This window comes from Peromyscus maniculatus, chromosome 10 (assembly GCF_049852395.1).
Source record: "Peromyscus maniculatus bairdii isolate BWxNUB_F1_BW_parent chromosome 10, HU_Pman_BW_mat_3.1, whole genome shotgun sequence".
Taxonomy (NCBI): domain Eukaryota; kingdom Metazoa; phylum Chordata; class Mammalia; order Rodentia; family Cricetidae; genus Peromyscus; species Peromyscus maniculatus.
In genome coordinates, this window is record NC_134861.1 from 93068603 (window position 1) to 93093986 (window position 25384).

Sequence of the window (25384 nt, forward strand, 5' to 3'; positions counted from 1 at the left end):
CTATAATGAGATCTGGTGCCCTCTTCTGGCATACAGAGCACTCATATGTTGTTCGAATCTTAGATGGTCTTTTAATAATATAAAAAAACAAAACAAAACAAAACAAAAAAAAAAACCCAGAGCCGGATATCAGGGTGAAAAGTTGAAAGATCAGAGAAGCAGAACAGCCACAGTCACCACCTATTATGTCACCACTCATACATACATCTAAATAAAATGTAAAAAAATATATATTAAAAAAAAAAAACAGGAAAGACCTCGGTTGTTCAAACCCTAAGGAACTTAAACATCTCCTTAATTATAGTAACTCTTAATTTCATTCAACCCCTTACACACCCACTACACCACACATGCTTGACCCCAAGGAGATCAAGAAGGCGTGTTTGAGGTACGACAGTGTTGAGGTTTGTGCCACACCTTCCTGATTCTACTTTCAGAGACTTCAATTACCTGTAGTTAACTGAAAATGTTACATGGAAAATTCTAGAAGCAAACAATCCCTAGGTTTTAAGCTGAGCACTGTTTTAAGTAGTATGATAAATTCTCTGGCCATTCTTTTCAGTGCTGCTTGGGGAATGAATCATTCCTTTGCTCAGTGAGTCGGCAATGTGTATGCCACCCTTCTATCAATCATTCAGTAGCTGTCCTGGTTATCAGCTCTACTATCACTTCCCTGCATTCAAGTGATCTTTATTCTACTTAATAAATGCCCCCAGAGTGCAGCAGGCAATGATATTGGCAATCCTGATATGCCAAAGAGGGTTTGGTTAAGCAAAAAGGTGAGCATTCTCAACAAGGAACAAAAATTAATCATGTGGAGATTGCTAAGCTGCATGGTAAATTAGAAACTTTGAGAGTGAGTCTGTGTTGTTATGATTTTGCACTAGTGTGTGAATGTGCACTCACCCATGCGTGCACATGTGGAGGCCAGCGGTCTTCCTACATCCGTCTTCACCTCATTTTCACAAAACTGCAAGCTTCCTCTTTCAGCTAGACTGGCTGGCCAGCAAGCCCTCAGGACTTACCTCTCGTAGACTAACTTTTTATGTGGGCGCTAGGAATCCAAACTCCTTGTATATTAAACTCTTTATGCACTGGCCATCTCCCCAGCCTTTTAGCCGGTACTTTAAAAATTACTTTTGAAAGATTTCTTTTTATTTCATGTGTATGTGTGTTTGCTTGTATGAGCTTATGTGTACCGCTTCTGTGTGGGAGCTCCAGGAGGCCAGAAAATGGTATTAGACCCCCTGGAAGTGGAGTTACAGGCAGTTGTGAGCCACCATGTAGATGCTGAGAATTGAACCCAGGTTCTCTGCAAGAAAAGCAAGTGTTCTTAACCACTGAGCTATCATCTCTCCAGTCCCTCAGGAACCTTTTTGTCTTGTTTTGTTTTAACATCCTAGACTTTTAGCAGATGCAAACGTGTCACATAAAATCACAGAATCCCATTGCTTTGAACCAAGCTCCCACTCTTGCCCCTAAAGACTAGGCTATAATTCAAAAATAGAATGACTCACAGAAGCGTATATCATCAAGCTATTTATTTCACCTTCAGAGACATACGATTAAAGAGATTGTCAAACAAACAATTTCAATTAGCATATTGATGAAACTCCTTCAACATTTTATTCTTTCACAAAACAAAAGACAAAACAAAAACCCCCCTCCCCAATCTCAAAAACAAAACAAAACAAAAAACTAAATCAACCCAAAGTAACTTGGGACTTTTCAAATTATATTTTTGGTCCTGTCTTACAAAGAAAACAACTTTGAAATAGCCGAACCACTTTTCCTTTCCTTTCGAGACAGGATCTCAGTCTGTGGTACAGATTAGTCTGGAACTCGCTATGTAGTCCAGGATGGCCTTAAACTTGTGTGCGTCCCCTTATCTCAGCTGCCTGAGTGCTGGGATTGCAGGCACCAGCTCCTATGCCAGGCTCACTTTTCCCTGTGTCTTCTTTTTTTGGGGTTGGGGGTGGTGGTTTCTATATAACTGTGTGCCTCTTCTTGGATCATGTACTCTATTTTGAAAAGTGCTAAAATAAAAAGTATATCCAACTGAAGATCTTTATATTGTAGTGTTTTTTTGTTTTTTGTTTTTTTGCTAACACTGTGTGGGAAGCTGAACTCTCTTCCTCGGGGAAGGAAGGAAGCTATTCTACTGTGAAAAGGACACACAGATATTTAGGTGGTCAGATGGACAGGTTGTAGTAGAGACAGCCAATTCCCTCTATCCCTCATCCCCTGGGTCCATCTCTCTCTCTTCTTTCTTCCTTCATTTTTTCCTCTCCCTCACTCTTGGACTGGGACTTAGTCTAGGGCCTCATATATGGTAAGCCAATGCTCTACCACTTAGGTATAAAGTATAGCCCTAGTCTTCTTTTTACTCGCTATTTTTAGACAGGGTCCCTCTAAGTTCTCTAGGCAGTTCTTAAGAGGTCTGTGACAACAGACCTGACCTACCATTTTGTGGGCATAAGCCCCCCTTTTAAAACCTTATTGGGAAGTAAGTTTCCAGTCTCAGTGATGCTAGGCATCCTTGTGAAAAGAACATGATTGGATTGGTGTGGATACTCTCTACTTTCCTTTGTTCCCCTTGTTCTGTGCCCTTTCCAATAGAGAGAATATGGTATTTATAACATACCAGGATGGTAAAATGCTTCAATTTAGTATTTGTTGTAGGTAAGTCTGTAAGAAATTGCAATCCTATCTCTGTGAGTTCGAGGCCAGCCTGGTCTACAGAGGGAGTCCAAGGACAGCCAGGGGAACACAGAGAAACCCTGTCTCAAAACAAAACAAAACAAAAAAGAAAACAAAAAGAAATTGCATTGCAATCCTAAATATATCTGACTGGAGGACAAAATACTAGAATCCTCCTGCAGAGTGCAATTTGGCAATATCTGCCCCAAACTGTGGACCTTGGTTCACTTTTGGGAGTGTATTTTACTTGCAGCTGTCTTAAATCATGCATATATAAGGATATTCACTGCACCATTGTTGCTGTATTAAAAACAAGGACTAAATATAATTTATCATCACTACTTTTAAGGATAATGATAAAAAAAAAAAGAACTGGACTTATATGGCTAGATCACCTGAAAAGTGAAAACACCAAAGGCAGACCAACAAGCTGTGTTATTGTGAAAAGAAGAGAATACCAAGTCTTACATTAATTTGATTGTACTTTTGGAAAGTTTTGTAAGAATACGTGAATAATGTACTAACGCAGTCTCATGTAAAAGTAAGATGACCATGTAACTTGTCATTCAAGTAACAGTTTCTAAAGCGAAGGCAGTATCACTAATAATTACTTCAGGACAATAGATGAACAATAGCATTGTTCTGAACAAAGTGGGATATGTGACCAATACTTTTAAAAGATACAGGGTGCAACAGAGAAAGGGGAGTGTGTGTACATGAAATCTGTATCTTAGACTTTTGTGGGACTGGGTCTCTCGTGGTCCAAGCTGGCTTCGAACTCACTAAATTCAGGGACATAGCCTTGAACTCCTGATCCTGATTCTCCTGCCTCCACCTCTGAAGCTCTGGTATTACAGCTTGGCTTTTTTAAATAAAAATTATTTATTTTTTGTTTATTGTTTTTATTTTAGGGGAATGAGCTGAAAGCGGTCCACCATTATCACAAAGTATGCAGGCTGAGTTTCTCACAGGTGGGTTTGTGTGTGTGTGGGGAGACGACACACAGACACCAGCACACCTAAATGGTGCAGCCTTGTCCTGGGAGGGTCATTTTCTTGATCATGGTGCATTCCCTCCTAGGTAAAGTGTGTGTGTGTGTGTGTGTGTGTGTTGGGGTTTTTGTTTGTTTGTTTGTTTTCTCAGTGCCTGGAAATAAAAACCACACACAGCTCGTTCTTTACCCCGGGTAGTTTAAGAGAGGCCTTAAAGAAAGAAGGGGAGAACGATCATCCTTAGGCCCGGAACTGACAACCGCCGCCCTAGTTCTAACGGGGCCGGGCCCTTCCTGCAGTTGCACAAGGCACACGCCTTCAGGCCCTTCAGCCAATCCCAGGTCGGAGCGTGAGAGCCGGCGTCCCTCGAGAGGCCTGGGCGGGTCTCAAAGCGGAGGAGAGGAGTTCCGTGTCACTCAAGCCCGAGGGCGGAGCCAATGCCGGCTCCCAGACGCGGCGCTCTGGCCCGTCAAGGCGCGACTCTATGGCCCCTCCGGGTTCCCTCTGCCCGCGCCCTGGAGGACCGCGCTCGTTTCCTTTTTGGCTGCGAGAGGTCCCGCCGCCGTGGCTGCGCTGGGAGAAAGATGGCGGCTGCCGTGCGACAGGATTTGGCCCAGCTCATGAATTCGAGCGGCTCCCATAAAGATCTGGCGGGCAAGTGAGTATTCCCTGGGAGTCCAGAGGCGGGAGCGAAGCCACCCATCCACCTTCCCGGGGGTGGCGGAGGTCCCCCGGGCCTGGGGCCGAGGTGGTAGGCCCGCGGGCTCAGGGGGGCGGGCCTCGAGGCGGCTCTGGCGGTAAATGCAGGGAGCAGCGGAGCCCTGCAGGGGACCGTGTGCTGGGTCCTGAGCGCCCCGAGACCCGGGCCGACCGCCAGCGTCTCAAGTCCTTGATAGCGTCCTCTGTGGGTTCCCTCGGCCCCGGGAAGCGTGGCGAGGAAGATGACGGCTGCCTCCCTCGGCGGTGGCCGCCTTCGCTAGCGTCTCCGGCCGGCCCAGCCACACCGAGTTTGACTTGGGTTTGCGGCCGCCTCCGCCCTCGCCTTGCTGGAGATACATTTATAATGCTACGATTCGAGGCAGAGTTTTTTTGTTTGTTTGTGTTTGGTTTCTAAGAGAAGGCTTTCCAGGATGACAGGGGCGCCGAGGAGGTATGGCCGCTGTCATGACGTCCAGCACCTCTCAAGTTCCTAAGCGTGTGTGGGTCCTTTCTGTCCTGGGTGCTCAGTCTGTCACCAACTCCGTAGAGGAGAACACAGGCAGACTGCCCTAGGCCTAGGATGTCAAGAACAGTGATGTTTCCCGTAGGCTGCCTAGGAATTTTGTCGAACCCTTAGAATGCTTAGGTCTGCTCCACGTCAGAATTGGAGACGTGTCAGCTCCCCCAGGTAGTCGTGGAACAGTTTAAGTCGTTCTCTTTTGGTAGATTTCACAGCTTTGCTTTCTGCGGAAAGGCGTTTTTTGTTTTTTGTTCGTTTGTTTTTTTGTTTTTCGACGTAGGGTTTCTCTGTGTAGCCCTGGCTGTCCTGGAACTCACTCTGTGGACATGGCTGGCCCCAAACTCAAGAGATCCGCCTGCCTCTGCCTCCCGAGTCCTGGGATTAAGGACGAGCCCGGCTCTTTCTGCTGAGAGCACGTTAGTCTAATTGGTGGGATACTCTTGCTCAGGCCTGCACGTTGAAATGCTGTGTATGTTGTGTGGCGGCTGTGCTGTTTTTCGCTGGTAAATTTAGTTATACCCTGGGCTTAACTACTTTATGCTTCATTTTTCTGCTTAAAAAAATGGTAGTATAATTAAATGAGACTTAGTCTTATCTAATTTCAAAAAAATGAGTGTGTCTATGTACTTACCACACTTAAATAACTGATTCAGTCCCTGGTATATAGAAGACGTCATGGAATTGTTACTGTTAAGCATTCGGTAAATACAAACAGACTTATTCCAGGAGTTGCAAATAGTTGACTATGTCTTCATTGTTTAGTCTTTTTTGTGTGTGTGTGTATTAATACTTTTTATAGATTTGGATGAAAGTAAAGCTAGCTTGTGTATTCTCTTGTATTTCGTTTGCTTCTCCACTGTATTACAGAAAACATAATCAGTTATCAGATAAGACACAGCTTTTCCAACTGGAAAGACTTCTGGAACTTTGACTTTCTATCTACTTCATAAGCTGAAGTGGAGATGAACAGCAGTATGCCTCCAATGGGTTGTTTCTTTTGTCTATTGCTGCTTAATCAATACACAGTTTAGTGGTGTAAAAGTACTTTTCCCCTCAGGATTCTGGTGTTGCCTGGGTTGTATCCCTGATCTTACCTGGTTCAATTATGCAGATTAATTTGGCTGGCAGTTCTGTTAGGGCTGGGCTTGTGTAGATATCTGATTGTTGGCGGGGTCTTTTATGCTCATTCCATAGTTTGGCTCTGGCTTTCTTCTGGGACTTCCTCCATCAGAGTGTTCTACCTGGATTAGAATGGAAGCTGCAAGGCTTGAGGCTAGTTAAGAAGTTTCCCATCAACTCTGTAAGACTGATGAAAGCAATAACAAAACCAGCCCGGGCTCACGGGAAAAGGAAATAGAATGTACCACTAACTTTTTAGTAGCCAAGTGATACTGCAAAGGAATATGGACAAGGGTGGTGTGAGTCACCGTTACTGTGGTAGTTTGCCACGTGAGTTTAAATAATTGGCTTGGTAAATGGTAGGCCATGCAGTCCTAGCTAGCTGGGGTGTCCTCCCTCAATATTGCTTTCTTTCTTGTCTTAAGATGCAGTTTATTATTTTTATTTACGTGTGTGTGAGTGAGTGCCGTCTGTGTGCAGGAGCCCATGGGTGCCAAAAGAGGGCATCACCCCCTGGACCTGGAGTTACGGGTGGTTGTGAGCCACCTGACGGGTGCTGGGGATTGAATTAAGGGTCCCTGGAAAAGCAGCAAGCACTCTTGACCACTGAGCCATCTCCAGCCCTCAGTGCTGCTTTCTAGAATATTCTTGGCCTTGCCTCTGGGTATTTACCAGTAAGAATGTGTTAGGGGCCGGCAGTGGTGGCGCATGTCTTTAATCCCAGCACAGGTGAATCTATGTGAGTTCGAGGCCAGCCTGGTCTACAGAGTGAGATCCAGGACAGGCACCAAAACTACACAGAGAAACCCTGTCTCAAAAAACCAAAAAGAATGTGTTTGGATGTTTACCCTCCTAACAAAACAGTTCTCCAGCCACATACCTTTGTGAAACACCGCGACATCTGTGCATCTAAGGTTTTCATATTGGAACTGAGAAACAACAGCTTCCACGTTAAGGAATTAGGAAGTACAAGATTCCTAATGCTGATGCCCTCGGTTCCCATGCAGTGTGCTGTTCAAGAAATATTGTTAAATCAGTAAATAGCCAGGAGGGGACAGAACTAATTGAACCCAGGTTTGTCTCAAAAGCTCACTTTTAACCAACAAGACTATATTGCTTTTCTTGTTAAAAACTCAATTAGGCCGGGCAGTGGTGGCGCACACCTTTAATCCCAGGACTCAGAAGGCAGAGCCAGGTGGATCTCTGTGAGTTTGAGGCCAGCCTGTTCGACAGAGTGAGATCCAGGACAGGCACCAAAGGCATACTCAGACCCATCCCCACACTGAGCTTGCTTTGTTGGTCTGCCTGGGCCCAGCAGTAGCCTACCTTTATTTGGACATAGATTAGATTGTTTGTTCATTTGTCCACTTCCTGGACCAGAATATAGTTTATTTTTAAAATGTTGTTTCTTTGAGGTCAGGTATCAGGGCATTGGTTATAGGTCTTTGTTGAATCATCCTTATGAAAATACAACCCTTAAGCCGGGCGTTGGTGGCGCACGCCTTTAATCCCAGCACTCGGGAGGCAGAGCCAGGCGGATCTCTGTGAGTTCGAGGCCAGCCTGGGCTACCAAGTGAGCTCCAGGAAAGGCGCAAAGCTACACAGAGAAACCCTGTCTCAAAAAACCAAAAAAAAAAAAAAAAAAAAAGAAAATACAACCCTTAAAACTTCTTCCTTCCAGTTCTAGAGTGTGGGAGGAATCCAGAGAAGGCTGGGAGGTGTTTTGCAGTTTAAACATTTCTTTTTGTTTGTTGTTTTGAGACAGGGTTTCTTGTAGCCCAGGCTGGCCTTAAACTCCTTCTTGATTCTTTTGCCTCAGGTTCCCCCAAACTGGGTTTACAAATGTGCCCTGCCAGGACCAACTAACATTTTATTTTAAAAAAAGTTATTAGTAATAGACTTCTTAGTTGCCTTTGCTTTCTGAGAAGACTTTTTTCAGAAGAAAAAATAAGAGTGTACTCTGCTCCAGCGAGGTAGACTTTGGATTAGAATTTTCTTAATAATAATGGAATAGACATGTTAAAATGAGCATATGCATGAGTGTCTGCAGTGGCAGAGAGACAGTAACCTCCAAGGCCCTTCTAACTCAAGTTCTTTGGTTCTCTGTTAATCCTCCAGGACAGTTTTAGTGATTTCCCATGTCCAGAATAAATGCTGTTTGTGTACAAACACTATGGAGCAAGTAGATAATGTTATTAGCATTATATATGGAGGAAAAAGCAGAAAATATACTTTTTATTTGTTCAAAGTAAACAGCTTTATTTAGGAAAAGTGAGAAAGGACTTCTGAGAGTGGGAGGGACTCCAGGGGGAGGAATACACACACACAAACACAAAGAAACTGAAGTCACATAGTAGTCAAGCCAGCATATAGCCCCATATTATGAGCTCCTAACCCCCAGTGACTTAAAACAGTAGTCATTTGCATGTATCTACAGTGAGCTGCAGACCAGGTGCACTGACTGCATCTACAGTGAGCTGCAGACCAGGTGCACTGACTGCATCTACAGTGAGCTGCAGACCAGGTGCACTGACTGCATCTACAGTGAGCTGCAGACCAGGTGCACTGACTGCATCTACAGTGAGCTGCAGACCAGGTGCACTGACTGCATCTACAGCAAGCTTGCAGACCAGGTGCACTGACTGCATCTACAGCGAGCTGCAGACCAGGTGCACTGACTGCATCTACAGCAGGCTTGCAGACCAGGTACACTGACTGCATCTACAGCAAGCTTGCAGACCAGGTGCACTGACTGCATCTATAGTGAGCTGCAGACCAGGTGCACTGACTGCATCTACAGTGAGCTGCAGACCAGGTGCACTGACTGCATCTATAGTGAGCTGCAGACCAGGTGCACTGACTGCATCTACAGCAAGCTTGCAGACCAGGTGCACTGACTGCATCTACAGCAAGCTTGCAGACCAGGTGCACTGACTGCATCTACAGCAAGCTTGCAGACCAGGTGCACTGCTCTGTCTTGTGAGTTGGTTGGCTTATATGTGACAACAAGGTTCCAAAGATAATGACAGAACGGGCATTTCATTTCTGCTACATTTTCTTGGTCAACAAGTTTAGAATGTGGTGGGGAAATAAACTTTTTTTTAAAATTTATGTGAAAAACTACCAAGTCAAATTGCAAAAGGACATAGATACTGGGAGTGAAAGAATTGTGGCCACCTTTTGAAAATATTCAAACTTACTCAGCTGAGCTTCACTGGGAAGCCCAATGGGTTAGATTCTGTGAGCAGTTCTGAGAATGTTTGTTAGATTATCTGTTTCCCTGTCTGCCTGCGCCCCCCCCCCCCTTTTTGACAGTGTCTGTATAGCTCAGACTGACTTTGAACTCACTGTAATCCTCCTGCCTCGGCCTTCCAAGTATTGCAACTATAGACATAAGCTGCTATTTGTGGTCTAAGTAATACCTCTTCATTACCTCTGCTCTGTCTTATTTCTCCTCTAGACTCCAGTGAAACCTCTGTTCAGAACAATGTACTGGAACTTGTATATCTTCTCTCTCATGTTTTTTTGTATTTTTATGCTTCATTCTAGATAAGTTCTTCAACTGTCTCATTTGCTGTTGAGTATTTAAGTTGGTTATAGTGTTTCTCAGTTCTGTAATTCCTTATGGTTTGTTTTCCAAACGACACAACACAGTTCCTACTTCCTTGTTGAGCTTCAGAGCTTACCTTATCTCCCTAGTGTAATTGTATTACAGTTTTTCTGGCTTCAGCATAAGTTCCTAGTTCTTGCATTAATTGTTACTTTTGTTGATGCTTGTTAATATTATCATGTGCCTTACTAATCTTTGTCTTTTGGCAAATTATTTTCAAAGCTATTTTTAGAGACAATTTGGAGCCAGAATCGTGTGTCAAAAAATGTTCATTTCCTTCTCTCAGCACCTGCTAACAGTCTTAAGACAAAGGGCTTCCGATTTTTTCCTTCTAGATAATCCTTGGTATTGAATTTGTACCTTATTTCAAGGTGCTTAAGTTTCCTTGTTTGGCAGACAAAGAACTTGAATTAGTCTCCCAGAAACAGCAACTTGCTTTTCAGTATTTCCAGCAGATTTACAGAGTGCTCCAAAGTAGAGCCCACCTTTTCTTTGTATTAGAAGTGTCTACCACCTCACTTCTCCCTCCATTGCTTTGAGGACTAGAAAATGCCTTCAGGACGAAGCTGTGGTTCACCTTTACATTCTTATTTTTTCCCTGTTCCCCATGTCTTTTCCATTTACTTATTTAAACTGTGTGCACGTGCATACATGTGTGCAGGTGCACGTGAGATCAGAGGACAAATTTCAGAAGTCATCAGTTCTCTCCTTCCATCATGGTTTCAAGGATAGAACTCAAGACATTAGGCTTGCATGAGAGGTGTTTCTTCTACTGAGCTAGCTCACTGGCATTCTTAGAGTCTTTCCACTCCCTTTACTGGGATGTTCCTTGAGCCTTGGAGAGGGTGGTGTAGAAATCCCATTCATTGATGAATATTCAACAGTCATTTATCCTAGTCACTCTAGAACCAGTTGTGAGTCTTTATAAATTACCACTGCCCACTGTAAAAAGAAGCTGCTCTGACTAAAGATGATAGTAGCACTATCTATAGAATAAGCATAATTATTTTGAAGGCCATTTGATGGGCATATGTCTGCAAAATGCCTATAGCAGCTTCCATACTAGGGCCTATAGCGTCTCCAGCCCTGGGCTTTTGACTCAGTCTACACTATCAGACATGAATTCCCCCCACAAAAGTCAAATCCAATCAGAAAGTGGTTGGTTATCTCCATTATTGACTTGGCATTATTATGCCAGTGGGCATACCTTGCTTGGTCAGTTAGTAGTGTTGAATACAAGGTCCACAGCTAAGTTAGACTTGTTGACAATTCTTCCTTCAACAGTACCTTCTGTCACAGTGAGGGTTAACCAGCAGAGCAGAAGCTTCTAGCCCAGCTTGATATCTCTGTGTCTTGTAACCAGAGCATGTGTGATTTTCAGCAATAGCACCTTACCATCTAATTCTAGTGGACAAACCACAGCAATGGTAATTGCCTATGTTGTTTGGTGTGTGTGTGTGTGTGTGTCTTAGTGTGTCTTAGTTAGGGTTTCTGTTGCTGTGTAGAGACACCATGACCAAGACAACTCAATAAAGGGAAAACATTTAATTGAGGTGGCTTACATTTTCAGAGATTTAGTCCATTATCATCATGGTGCAACATGGTGGCATGCAGGCAGACATGGTGCTGGAGAAGGAGCTGCTACATGTTAATACGTAAGCAACAGTAAGTACTGGGCATGTGTAGCATGAATTCTAATTGGACTTAATAATCAAAACCTGAAGTCAGGTATGGGGTAAATGCTGAAAGATCAGAGAAATAAAGGAACAAAGTCACCTCTTACCTCCACAACTCCTCAGATGTTGTTGTTTGTTTTTGCTTTTTACTGTTTGGGGGGATCCTGCCGTCCAGCTCCCAAATAAATCACACATGGAGGCTTACTTGTAATTATAAATGCCCAGCCTTAGCTTGGCTTGTTTCTTGCCAGCTTTTCTTAACTTTAAATTATCCCCATCTATTTTGCATCTGGGCTTTTCCTTTTCTATTCCTGTATACCTTTTTTTGTTTCTTACTCTGTGGCTTGCTGTCCCCTGGGTCCTCCTTCTTTCCAGATTTCTCCTTCTATATATTCTCTGTGCCTGCTAGCCCCACCTATCCTTTCTTCTGCTTGCTATTGGCTGTTCAGTTCTTTATTAGACCATCAAGTGTTTTAGACAGGCACAATAACACAGTTTCACAGAGTTAAACAAATGCAACATAAACAAAAGTAACATACCTTAAAATAATATTCCCCAACACTCAGACCAAAAAGGGAGCTGAGCTCCTATGTCTGCCTGCCTTATCACTTCCTGTCTCCTGTCTATACAGACCTCTAGACCTCTATGGTTAACTAATGGCTAGCCCCACCCTCTGATCTTCAGGCAAGCTTTGGTAGAGCACAAACAAAATAATCACATTTCCCCCTTTTTGTCTAAAATAAAAGGTTATAACCAATATAAGAAAAATTATATACAGTAACTACAATAACTGTATACAATATACACAGGCAATAAATACATTAACAATGTCTAGTCCATAAACATTTGACAAATTCAGAGATCATACTTCATTATCTAGCCTATCTTGGTGAGTCCAAAATGTTGTATCTAATTCAATTTCTATTCTAACTTACATCACCAAAACTATCTTTTAATGTCTCTCAACCCTAAAACATTTCTACCTCTTTAGTGAGTTTCTTTTCTGAATTTGTTAACAAGGAAAACCATAACATAACTATCTAGTCTTCAACTCCATCAGAGACCAGAGAAGGAAATATTACCTGAGTAAGCAGGAAGTACAAGCAAGCAACTTCCAAAAATGTGAGAAATGACAGAGACAGCTGGGGGCCTGGACAGTCACCCAAGGTTCCTCTGCAACATTGGGGCATCCATCTTTGGCCTACAGGCCTAACATCTGACAGACTTATCTGTGAAGCAGGATTTTTGAAGGGCTGTCCCATCTTGTCTTAGCAAAGTTCGGCAGTCACTCTCTTTTGTGTCCTGTTTGTCCATTTTGGACAGCATACTGTCAGCAGTCGAGGCAAGAGTGCTTTTTTGCCCAGTGGCTAACTTTTGCCACAAAGAAAGTAAACTGCATATGGAGTTTCTTCGATGCTCATCATCTTCTCTGAAGTAGATTGGTACTGCCAGGAGCAGACATGTCTCATTGTCATTTAAAAAAAAAAAAGAACCTATGTTATTAAAACTTTTTTTTTTGTCGGAGCTGAAGACCTAACCCAGAATGTATGTTTGTTTGTTTGTTTGAGACAGGGTTTCTCTGTGTAGCTTTGCGCCTTTCCTGCAACTCACTTGGTAGCCCAGGCTGGCCTTGAACTCACAGAGATCTGCCTGGCTCTGCCTCCCGAGTGCTAGGGCGTGTGCTGCCACTGCCCGGCTTAAAACATCTTAAATGCCATATTCTGTAGATCTCTGAAGTGTTTGAAGACCACTTGTTTATCTAAAATATACCTGTTTAACCTTGAAAACATACCTAACGACTACAAGTTTGATTGTAATAGGTGACTGTTTACCTGAATTTCTTTCTATCCTTAATAGTTTGTAATAATAACTTTCAAGGACTAGAAATTTGCATTACATTGTTAGATGAGTTGTATAGGTATAATAGTTTAAACAACAGTAGAAATGTATATACAGTATGTTCTAACAAAAATAACTCAAATTTGTGTCAATATACAAAGATCCGTATCAATGTAAAATATTTAAAACAAGTAGTTGCTTTTTAAAAGTAGATTTAATAATCTACCCTTTTATCCTATCATATCTATATCCCACTTTATTTTTCAGAATAGATTCAATAATCTATCCTTTTTTTCTTTTTTTTTTTTGGAGCTGAGGATCGAACCCAGGGACTTGCGCTTGCTAGGCAGTCTATCCTTTTATCCTATCATTTCTATATTCCCCTTTTTCTTTCCAAAACAAGAACCCTGAATCTAATCTCCTTTGTTCAGCTTTTTTCCTGACCATTACCAATATAACTTGTAGCCAACCACCCTAAACAATGACAATTATCCATAACCCATTGAAAGACCAAAAACTACCTACCCCACCTCTTGGGAATGTGGGTGTTGTTTTCTTAAAATTACTTCCTGCTGCCTGGGGCAATGGCATCTTTAGGGGATCCTGAGAAGAAAAATTTGGGTTGTCAAGTCCTGGGAGAGGTAACCGTATTATTTGTTGTCCATTCTCTGGGTAATAGAAAAGTGCAGGTGGACTTGTCTCAAGTCCTGGCTGGAGTAGTCTGTGAGGCTGGGTCGTCTCAGCTAGCTACCTCAAAATTGTCCTGAGCAGTTTGTATTCCAAAGCTGATCTTTAGGTGGCTTTTGTCAGCTTAGTGGCATTATTGTAGTGCAGGTGGAATTGTCATTGTGGGGTCCCATCATCCTTTTGGAGACTTCAAAGGTCGCTGTTAGGTGTGGTCATGGTTTACAGCAGAAAACTTAAACATTTTAAATGTCATTTGCAGTAGATTTCAAAGAGGTTAAAGGATGAATATTTGTTATGTACATCCAGAGTACAAATCTTAATTCCTAATTACCTGATAGAGACTCAGACCTGAAATCATGTACAGGAAACTAGATGAAGCCTTTTTCTAGAATTAGTACTTTATATGACTATTAATGTCATGACAAAATAAAAATACATATATATATAATATATTGATCTTATAAATTTTGAGATAATATACCTTAAGAAAAGCTTTACAGAGTCAAAATAAAACCAAAGGATCATGAGATTAGTGGCAATAGAATAGTCCCTAATTTTGGTTTTTCTTTTGTCTCATATTAGGTGGCTCTTCGACTTGAGACAGAGATTTTGAGTTTACTTTAACAAGCATGCTTGGGTTTAGAGAAGGAGAGAGCCATGCTCCAACTTTAAAGCCAGCTTTGATTTTCAATTGAACTGTGACTACAAAGAGACTATTTGCATTTTATATTTGTACAGAACAGCAGAAACAAACATTTGGGAAGATTTATGAAAGTTACCTGTTGGATATGTGACACACCAATAGGTCAATTTACTCTCTTTCTTGGGACATTTTTTTTTTTCTGGATAATTTGTCCTTTTTCTTCATGTCTTGTTTGTTCAGTGTTCTTCAGATTCCTTATCTGAATGCCTTCATTCTTCTGAAAGACAAAAACAAAACTCTTCCCCAACCCTAATTTGGGGAAGTTCCCTTTTGGAAAGTTAAATCTGATCAAATGAAAAGCATTTGTTAGTTTTATAGGTTAGTTTAGATTGAACAGCCATGCTGTTTGATGAACTATCATCTCTTCTAAGTAAGTGGTCTCTCTTGTTCAAATCTAATTTTTATCAATTTTGCTATATGGTTTCTCCTGAATTTTTCTTCTCTCTTCTATAGCTGGTCTATCATCCAGAGCAGTGTGGTTTCTTACAATAAACATTAAGTTCTTTAATTGCTCTGGGAAGGAGTTTCCTCCATGATGACAGGAAATGACTGAACTGAATTTGACATGGGGTCCTACGAGAGACCCCTCAAGGCGTTTTCTAATGGCAACAGGTTACCTTTTCTGTCCCTCATTGATTTTCATTCATTAGTCCAATGTTTGCCTTTGCCACACCTGCATAATCCAGAAGGGAGGGCTTTCTGTTTGGATTATGCTTAGAAAACACATTGTTTCTAGGAATGCCACGTTTACAATCCCTTTTTAGGTGAACTTGTTTACTGCAATTGAAACACTTGACATTTTGATTTTTCTTCAACCCTCTGGAAATCACCTCTCCTATCCAAGCATCATCATTGTTATGAGATTCAATATTAATTATATCTCGGATCCATTCCTCCAAGGGTGCTGACCTTGCCTTTAATGGCCTAATTACCCTTTTGCATTGTGTATTAGCATTTTCAAAAGCCAGAGATTCAATTATTATTTGTCTAGCTTCTGAATTTGGTATCATTTTATTTACTGCTGAAGTCAATCTTTGTAAGAAATCAGTGAAAGTTTCTTTTCGGCCCTGTATAACTTTAGTAAATGACTCAGTTTTCTTTTCTGCTTCTTCAATTCTGTCCCAAGCATTCAAGGCTGCTGCGTGGTATAAAGCCAGAATGTGGTCATCATATAGAGATTGCTTTTCTACATTAGCATAATCACCTTCTCCAAGAAGTTGATCTTGGGACATTTCCATACCCCCGGCTCTACTTCGTTGTTGAAGGCGCTTAGCCTCATCCTTCCACCAGGTCCTCCACTGTAATTGAGGACCAGGCTCCAAGACTGCCGTAACCAAGTCTCTCCAGTCTTGAGATAATAATTCTATTACAAATTGACCATGGTTTAACATCGGCTTCACAAAAGGTGATTGCATGCCATATGAGACTGTTGCTTCCTTAAATCTCCTCAGATCTAACATTTCCACAGGAGTCCATTCAGCTCTTACACAGCATTAGAGGTATCTGTCATTTGGCAATTCCAGTAAGGTTACTGGATAAATTAAAGTTGGTAGTTTGAAAACCTGAGGCTGTTTCCTCTCTAACCTTATAATGCAGCACTGAGATTGGTTCTCCCTTAAATTCCTCTGTCTGGGTCTGAATATCTCTATGATCTGTTTAAATAAGTTTTTCTAAAACTTGTATCTTAGCACTCATATTAACCAACTTTTTTATTGATAAAGATAAAACCAATAATGTTTATAAGTGACATTATATAAATCCCATCTAAATTAATTATGCTCTCATTTAATTCTTCTATTTTCAAACCATCCAGCATATTATCAGACCTAATTCCCTCCATTGTAATAGTGTCGCCCCCCCCCCTTTTTTTTTCCCAAGACAGGATTTCTCTGTGTAACAGCTCTGACTGCCTTAGAACTCACGATGTAGACCAGGCTGGCCTCAAACTCACAGAGGCCTGCCTCTGCCTCCCGAGTGCTGGAATTAAAGCACGCACCACCATGTCCTGCTGTATTTCCCATTTTTTAATGTTGGAAAAATCTCTCTCTTTTAACCAATTCCTCCCTTTAAGAATTCCCAGTTGTCTCCCCAAATCTGCTGCTGACTCAGATAATGATGAAGTGTCAGGCTGACTGCTGTTGCATAGAACAGTAGAAGCTGGAGCGTGTGTCAAGGCAGCCACCTAGTGTGGCAGCAGCCCGAGGAGGGGGTCCAGGGAACCCACTGTATGAAGAAGGTACACAAGGGATCATGGGGAAGAAACATGTGCAGCAGGAACTGCCTAAAAGCAGCACTGGTTGGTGGTGAGGGGCCTCTCTGGCAGTATATTGAGCCCAAGCACCTGTGGAGTCTGTTGCAGAGAGACTGCAACAGAATAAATCTCAAGCTCATTCAGAGGCTTAGGGGAAAAAGAGGAAAACCTAGATGGCAAGGTGGTGACTCGGGTGGGAGACACCTTCTGACCCCTGCACAAGCAGCTCCAGTAGATGGGAATATAAGATGGGCGGAGACAGGAGCTCGGCCCCCTTTTCAGTCTGAGGAGCCGTGGAGGTAAGAGGTGACTGTGGCTGCTCCTTTACTTCTCTGATCTTTTAGCATTTACCCCGATATCTGACACGGAGTTTTGATTATTAAGACCAATTAGAATTCATGCTACAGGTGTGGCTTGAGCATATATGAGACCTCAAAGCCTCCGTCCACCGTGACACACTTCCTCCAACAAGACCACACCAACTCCAACTAGGCCACACCTCCTAATAGTGCAACTCCCTTTGGGGGCCATTTCCTTTCAAACCAGCACAGGGGGGTTAGGAGCCTTTCTGGCTGTGTTTTTAAAAAATGGATGCTTGTTTTTATTTTATATGTGTTAGTGTTTGCTTACATCTATGTATACGTGTGTGTGCTTTGTGCCCTTGAAGGCCAGAGAAGGCATCAGTCCCCTGGAACTAGAGTTACTGATGGTTGTGAGCTGCCATGTGGGTGTTAGGAACTAAACCTAGATCCTCTAGAAGAGCAGCAAGTGCTGTTAACCACTGAGCCATCTCTCCAATCCAGCCATGTTGTTTTTTAACAGAGTTGGTCCAGTCACATATTCATCATTACTGTAAATGGGAATCCAATAGTAAGTACATACTTGTATCAATCATTTTAAAAATGAATTATTTTAAACTTATATGTATTGTGTTTGTATGTCTGAGTGTATATGTCACATGGGTGCAGGTGACCAGGAAGGTCAGAAGAGGATATCAGATCTCCTGGAGCTAGAGTTATAGGCAGCTGTGAGCACCTGGTTGGTGATGAGTACCAAGTTCAGGAAGAGCAGTAAGTGTTCCTAACTGCTGAGCCAACTCCAGCCCCCTGGTCTTGAACTCTTAACCCTGTTACCTGAGACTTCCAGGAGCTGGGATTACAGGCCATGTGCTACTATACATTGCTCAACTTCTTACTGTTACCTTCTTTGCTATAAGACTGTCATAGACTAAAGTTATTTGTAAATTTTTTTGGTACCATACATAAAATCTTACATGCTATCTTTGGGTTTTTTTGAGACCTAAAAAGGTCCCCCTTTTTTAGCCCAGGTTAGCCTTGAGTTTACGATCCTACTACTGCTTCTGCCTTCAAGTGCTGGTAATAGGCACATCACCACACCTAGTTTAAGCAGGCCGTTTGGGTCAGTTGAAAACTTCATTTGAAAACTTTTATTTGCTTTTGGTTGTTCTTCCTATTACTAGTACAGACTAATAAGTTTTGAAACTATGTGTTAAAATTTAGAGTAATTGGACTGGAGAGATGGCTCAGGTTAACACTGTTCTTATTGAAGACTCAGGTTCATTTCCCAGTACCTGCTTACATGGTGGCTAACAACCATCTGTAACTCCAGTTCCAGACTCTTCCAGAAGAGGGCCACAGAGGCCATTGTGGTTACTGCATGCTTGTTGTGCACAGACATCTATGTAGGCAAAACATCTATACACAAAGTAAAAGTAAATAAATCTCAATTTGTTGTTGTTTGGTTTTTTGAAACAAGGTTTCTCTATGTAGCCCTGGCTGTCCTGGAACTTACTTTGTAGATCAAGCTGTCCTCGAACTTATGCAGATTCACCTGGCTTTGCCTCCCAAGTGCTAGGACTAAAGGTGTGGGCGACCACACCTGGCATCAGAAAATTTTAACTTTAGGTTAGGCAGCAAATTTATGTAAGTACTCGTCTTTGAATATTAGCATGTGTAAAAAACTCTAGAAGTATGTAAATATAAGCTTTAGCTATAACTTTGATTTAATAGAATATAATTGAATTTGAAAATAAATCAGTCAAAAAAATGATACATCGTTAAGCATTACCTATCTGAAAATGTACCCAGATCAATAAATATGTAGATAATTTGTGTATACATGAATTTGTGTGTGTGTATACTATAAGAGTGAGAAAGCTAAAATGAGATATTCATTAGAATTAGTTTTCTAATATCATTCCTATCCCTTAAAGAGTCTGACTTAATAATACATAAAGTAACACTTCTGTCTCTAAAGGCTCACTGTTTCCTTTCTGCTGTTGGATAATGCCCTTGTACACTGGTTTAATAAAACACTGATTGGCCAGTAGCCAGGCAGGAAGTATAGGCAGGACAAGCAGATGAGGAGAATTCTGGGAAGAGGAGGACTGTGTCAGGAGTCACCAGCCAGACATAGAGGAAACAAGATGATAAGGCAGAACTGAGAAACTGTACCAAGCCACATGGCTAAACATAAATAAGAATTTATGGGTTAATTTAAGTGTAAGAGCTAGTCAGTAATAAGCCTGAGCTAATGGCCAAGCAGTTATAATTAATATAAACCTCTGTGTGTTTACTTGGGGGAAGTGAGTGGGAGAGATTTGTCTTGACCGCTGGCCGGCTAGGACACAGGAAAACTTCTAACTACATCTTTTCTTTTTACACCTGCTAGCACGCCTGCTTCCATTGTGGTTTTCTGTAACTAGGGATGGGGATTTTGGATGAGTTGGGAATGAAACTGGATGGTAGCTTTGAAAATGGGCCCTACAAAATATATCACCAGTCTGAATGCTCTGTCCTATTTATGCAAGTTTTTCTTCTAGGCTTCATTCTGAACCACTTTCTGAATTATTGAAATGTTGTTATGTTTGTAAATGCATTTAACTAGCCAGATATGCTGGCTCGTGCCTATAGTTCAAACACTGGGGAAACTGAGGAAGGAGGAGTCTCTGAGTTTAGCCAAGGTGATGCTGAATTCCTGGTCAACGTGGACTATAAAGGGAGATCCTAGCTCAGAAAACAGAAACAAATAAAATGTTTTTAACTAGTGCTTTTTAAAAATAATGTGTTAAGATAAAGAATGGAGCCAGGTGGTAGTGGTGCATGCCTTTAATCCCAGAACTCAGGAGACAGAGGCAGGCGGAGGCGGAGTTCAAGGCCAGCCTGGGCTACAGAGTGAGTTCTAGGAAAGGTGCAAAGCTGCACAGAGAAACCCTGTCTCGAAAAACAAAAAACAAACAAGCAAAAAGATTGGTGTAGTTGACCTGGATTGTGGGTAAAGATGCTTGCTAGGAAAACCTGGAGACCTGGGTTTGATCCCCAGAGCCCATGTAAAGGGGAAGGAGAAAACCAGCTCAACAAAGTGGTCCTCTGACTTCTACATGTACACCATGGCATTTTTGCCCTCACCCACAATATTTTTAAGACTTATTTTATGTGTATGGGTGTTCTGCCTGCATGTGTTTCTGCATTGTGTGTGTGCCTGGTGTCCACAGAGGCCAGGAAGGGTGTCAGACCCCTGGAACTGCAGTTACAGATGTTGTGAGCCACCGTTTGGGTGCTGGGAAGTGAACCTGGTCCTCTGCAAGAGTAACCACTGTTCCATCGCATGAGGCTCAATAGTAAATGGTTTGGTTTTTGTTCTGTTTTTTTTTTTTTTTTTTTTTTTTTGAGACAGGGCTTCTCTGTGTAGCCCTGGCTGCCCTGGCACTCACTCTGGAAACCAGGCTGGCCTTGAAATCACCTGCCTCTGCCTCTCAGGTGCTGGGATTAAAGGCATTCACTACCACTGCTGGCAGTTAATGTTTTTAAAAAGACAAAAGAGAGGGCTGAAGAGATAGGTCACTGGTTAGAGTGCTGGCCACTTACTCCTAGAGAACTGGTGTTAGTATCCCAGCATCTACACTGGGCGGCTCACAACCACCTGTAACCAACTCCAGGGATGATCTGATGTCCTTTCCTGGCCTCCATGGGCACCCAAATTCATGTGACAGATGCTCACACCAACAGATGTGTCAGATGCTCACACCAACAGATACATAAATAAAAAAAATCTTAAAGATTAATAAAAAGATGAAAATAATAAAATTTAGCCCTCTTCTGACTCAGTTTAAGAAGTACAATGTTATATCTGCTCACTTGGTGCCACATACCCTTCAAGACAGTGTATTTCAGTGGCGAAGCTCCCGTCCTTTTGGGCTTGTGTTTCAGGAAGGAACTCACTGTTGCCTGGTAATCGTTACTGTTTACTTTTAGCGTTTCTCTTACTTGTATTATAGTGCCAATTTGAACCATATGTGGTAATGGATAGTAAACCAGTTGCTAGAACTGAATGCAGACATCTGACAACATAAAGATCATTGTTAGTGCATTGGGCTTGGTGGAGTTTGTTTTGGACATACTAAGACATTAAGTCTGTCTAGGCAATATTATCTTATTGTTGATGATCCTAGATTCAGGAGGTTGACAAGCTGGTCACCTCAAATAATGGTCTTGTGTGTCTGTATAACATACAATTGAAGAAAAATGTAGCTCACTGTTTAAGACACTTGAAAGAGCCAGGTGTGGTGGTGCATGCCTTTAATCCCAGGACTTGGGAGGCAGAGGCAGGCGGATCTCTGTGAGTTCAAGACCAGCCTGGTCTACAAAAAGAGTTCCAGGGCAGCCAGGGCTATGCAGAGAAACCCTGACTCAAAAAACAAAACAAAACTAAACAAAGAAGAAAATTGGTATTCTGTTGTTGTGAACCTAAGCCTTTAACAGCTGAACTATCTCTCCAGCCCCAAAATTAGTGTTTTAGTTCTAATTTTAAATGGGAATTTTCAAGAAAAAGGCATGTTAGATTCAATTATATAGAGCTAGTAACACAGTTATGAATTTACTTCTCTTCTGATGGGCTTGAACATTAAAAAAAAAAAATCTGGTACCCAATATTAAAAACTAGAGGTAGCACCTTAGATTTACGGGTTTAGTGTTTATTTTTAAAATTGTTACGATTGCAGTCGGGGGATAGTGCACACCTTTAATCCCAACACTTGGGAGGCAGAGGTAGGCGGATCTTCGAGGCCAGCCTGGTCTACAGAGCGAGTTCCAGGACAGTCAGGGTTACACAGAGAACTAACCCCGCCTTGAATTCACCCCCACCCCCGCTCATGCCCCAGATTGTTAAGATTGTGTTTGTTTATTTTATTATTATTATTATTATTATTTTTTGGTGTGTGTGTGTGTGTGTGTGTGTGTGTGTGTGTGTGTGTGTGTGTAGTGGTCTGAGAACAAATTCTGGAAAATCAGTTCTCTCCAGTGTGTGGGTCCCTGGGATGGAACTCAGGTGTCAGAATTGGTGGAAAGTAACTTTATCTGTTGAGTTGTTTCACCAGTCCTGAGGCTTAGTATTTCTTGTGATGGGCTGGAAACTTTAAAAAATACAGATTTTTTTTTTCAGTATGCTGTAAAGAAAACTGCCAACTACAGATTAATGAGAGAAAGTATGGTAAATTGAAAAGACTGAGTACGTGTCAAAGTTAGTGGTAGAAATGAATAAATAGGCAGGGTATGGTGGCACAACCACAATCCTAGCATTTGGGAAGCTCAGGGTTGCCAAGTTAGCTGGGCTACGTAGAGAATTCACGGCCAGCTTGGACCTATATCACAGTCAAACTCTGACTCAGAAACCCAGAAACAGACAGACAGTAAGATGAATAAACAAACTTAGGAATTTATTTATTAGACAGTGACTGTCTTAGTTTCATTTCTGTTGCTACTATAAAATACGGTGAAAGCAACTTAGGAGAAAGGGTTTATTTCAGGTCACAGTTCCAGGTGACTGTCCATCACTGCTGGAAAGTGAAGGAAGCAGGAGCTTGAGGCTGCTCCACATCACAGTCAAGAGCAGAGAGAGAATAAGTGCGTGTGTGATTGTGCTCAGCTTTCGTTCTCAGTTCTTGTGTTCAGAATCCCCTGCCTAGGGAATAGTGCTGCCAGCAGGGGGAGGGTCTTCACCTTTAGTTAGTGCAGTCGGGGTCTCCTGCAGAATTGTCCACAGGCCAGTCTAAGACACTCCTCGTGGAGACTCTTCCTCAGTGGTCCTAGATCAGTTTAAGTTGATAAGTAGAACTAAACATTCATTATTTTTATGTGATACTGTTTTAGGTATCGTCAGATTCTGGAAAAAGCCATCCAGTTATCTGGGACAGAACAACTAGAAGCTTTGAAAGCTTTTGTGGAAGCGAGTGAGTAGACTGGAAGTGTCCTGCTTGTCTTCTGTTACTGAGTAGTTCTTGAAAGCCTCGTCAACCTGTTGTACAACAACCAACAGTAAATGTGCTTTGAGATTGTTTTATTCCAGACTTTTAACTGCTTACAGTTGGGTTAATTCTCAATTGAATTATCTTCAAATTTGAAAACCCCAATTAAGGTTTTGTATAGATACTCTTTGCTTTCCCTTTGTACAAAAATAAAGAGAAAAAAGGAAAAGTATAAAATTTTCAAGAAATAAATTTTCCCCAGTCTCTCCATTTCTTAGAAAAGTTACTATATTTTTCCTGCCTTGTGGTAGATAATCTAATTAGTAAAATCCAGCATAAGGAAACTAATTATGTAGCATGAGATGATAAGTCTCTGAGTAATACATTGAAAGCTGCCCTCATAGAGGTTTTAAATGATAATTTTAAGTGAAATTGAACTACTTAATGGAAACTTAGGATTATTCATGTTTCATATTTCTCATCTTATTTTTAATAAGTGGTGAATGAGAACGTCAGTCTTGTGATCTCACGGCAACTGCTGACAGATTTCTGCACACACCTCCCTAACCTGCCGGACAGCACAGCCAAGGAGATCTATCACTTCACCTTGGAGAAGATCCAGCCTCGAGTCATTTCCTTTGAGGAACAGGTAAAAGTCTAGATTAGAGATTTTGTTGCTTTGTTTCATTTTGTTTTAATGAATCAGGAGACTGAAGTTCCTAATTCCTGGTAATTTTTTTTTTTTTTTTTTAAGAAATTTTTTTTTTAAAGATTTATTTATTATGTATACAGTGTTCTGTTTGTATGTATGTATGTCTGCACACCAGAAGAGGGCACCAGATCTCATTATAGATGGTTGTGAGCCACCATGTGGTTGCTGGGAATTGAACTCAGGACCTCTGGAAGAGCAGCTAGTGCTCTTAACCTCTGAGCCATCTCTCCAGCCCTGGAAGAAATTTTTATAAAATGTATTTTAATTATGTTTTCTCCTCCCCCAATTTATCCCAGGAGCTCCCCACCTCCTTACCCACCCCAACTTTATATTCTTTTTTTCTCTTTCTTTCTTTTTTTTTTTTTTCTGTTTTTCGAGACAGGGTTTCTCTGTGTAGCTTTGGAGCCTGTCCTGGATCTCACTCTGTAGACCAGGCTGGCCTCAAAGTCACAGAGATCCGCCTGGCTCTGCCTCCCGAGTGCTGGGATTAAAGGTGTGCGCCACCACCACCCGGCCTCTTTTTTCTTTAAAAAAACAAAAATCCATAAAAACCTCCAAGAAACCAAAATAAGAAACAAATGAACAAAACCTACAAAGACAAAGAAACAAAAATCAAAACAAAGGAACAAAAGAGCAATAAGACAAAATATGTTGGGTGCTGGAGAGATGGCTCAGCGGTTAAGAGCTAACTGCTCTTCCAGAAGGCTCGAATTCAGTTCCCAGCACCCACATGGCAGCTTACAACCGTCTGTAATGCCAGGGTCCAGTACCCTCACATAGACATACTTGTGGGCAAAACACCAATGCACATAAAACAAAAATAAATAAAATGTCCAAACAAAGCAAAATGAAACAGGAAGTCCACGGAAATCCCATTGAGTTGGGTGTGGGCCTGATAGACCCACAGAGACTGATGGTCCCTTTGCCATAGGGTATCCGTTGTAAGCATCTTCTTGGGGAGGTGTACGGCTGTGTGTTTACTGCACCTCTCGGGGCTGGAGCCCAGGCTGGCTTAACCTCTGCAGGCCCTGTGCCGGCTGCTCAGTCTCTGTGCGTTCACATGTGTACCAGACGTGTTGTGTTACAACAGCAGATTTTGATCTTAAAATAATAGGTTATTTTTATGATCTGATGTTATTAACTCCTTAAGGGAAAAACATGCTTGGTTTCATATTTTGTATAAAATTGTGTCAAACAGCATTTACAATAAGTATTAGGATATTGCAGCTCCAACTGGAGAGTTAGTAAAGTTTTTTTTTTTTGTTTTTTTTTAAAGATTTATTTATTTATTATGTATACAGTGTTCTGCCTGTATATATCCTTGCAGGCCAGTAAAGGGCACCAGAACTCATTACAGATGGTTGTGAGCCACCATGTGGTTGCTGGGAATTGAACTCAGGTCCTCTGGGAGAGCAGCCACTGCTCTTAACCTCTGAGCCATCTCTCCAGCCCTAGTAAAGATTTTTTATTTGATTTTATTTATTATTATGTGATATGTGGGTATGTAAACAGGTGCCACCATGCACAGGTAAAGGTCAGAGGACAGGTCTGTAGAATTAGTTCTGCTCTTTGGCGTGCCTATGGGTTCTAGGGCTCAAACTCAGATTATAGGCC

At 41.8% G+C, this 25384-nt stretch overlaps 1 protein-coding gene across 5 annotated transcripts in view; it reads left to right on the top strand.

The window, feature by feature from the left end:
* The first annotated feature begins 4090 nt into the window (after positions 1-4090).
* The window catches only part of Cops4 (COP9 signalosome subunit 4), a 45244-nt gene continuing 23950 nt past the window's right edge, over positions 4091-25384 (top strand). Inside the window, exons 1-3 of one of the 5 annotated variants that reach the window (XM_006975393.4) lie at positions 4091-4350; positions 22964-23043; positions 23556-23707. In XM_006975393.4, the coding sequence (XP_006975455.1) occupies positions 4130-4350; positions 22964-23043; positions 23556-23707 (453 nt within the window). In that variant the 5' untranslated portion in view covers positions 4091-4129. Of the gene's footprint in view, positions 4351-4807; positions 4843-5077; positions 7105-17623; positions 17667-22963; positions 23044-23555; positions 23708-25384 lie in introns of those variants that run through there. The other 4 variants (XM_006975394.4, XM_042257705.2, XM_042257706.2 and 1 more) reach the window with 4 other exon arrangements.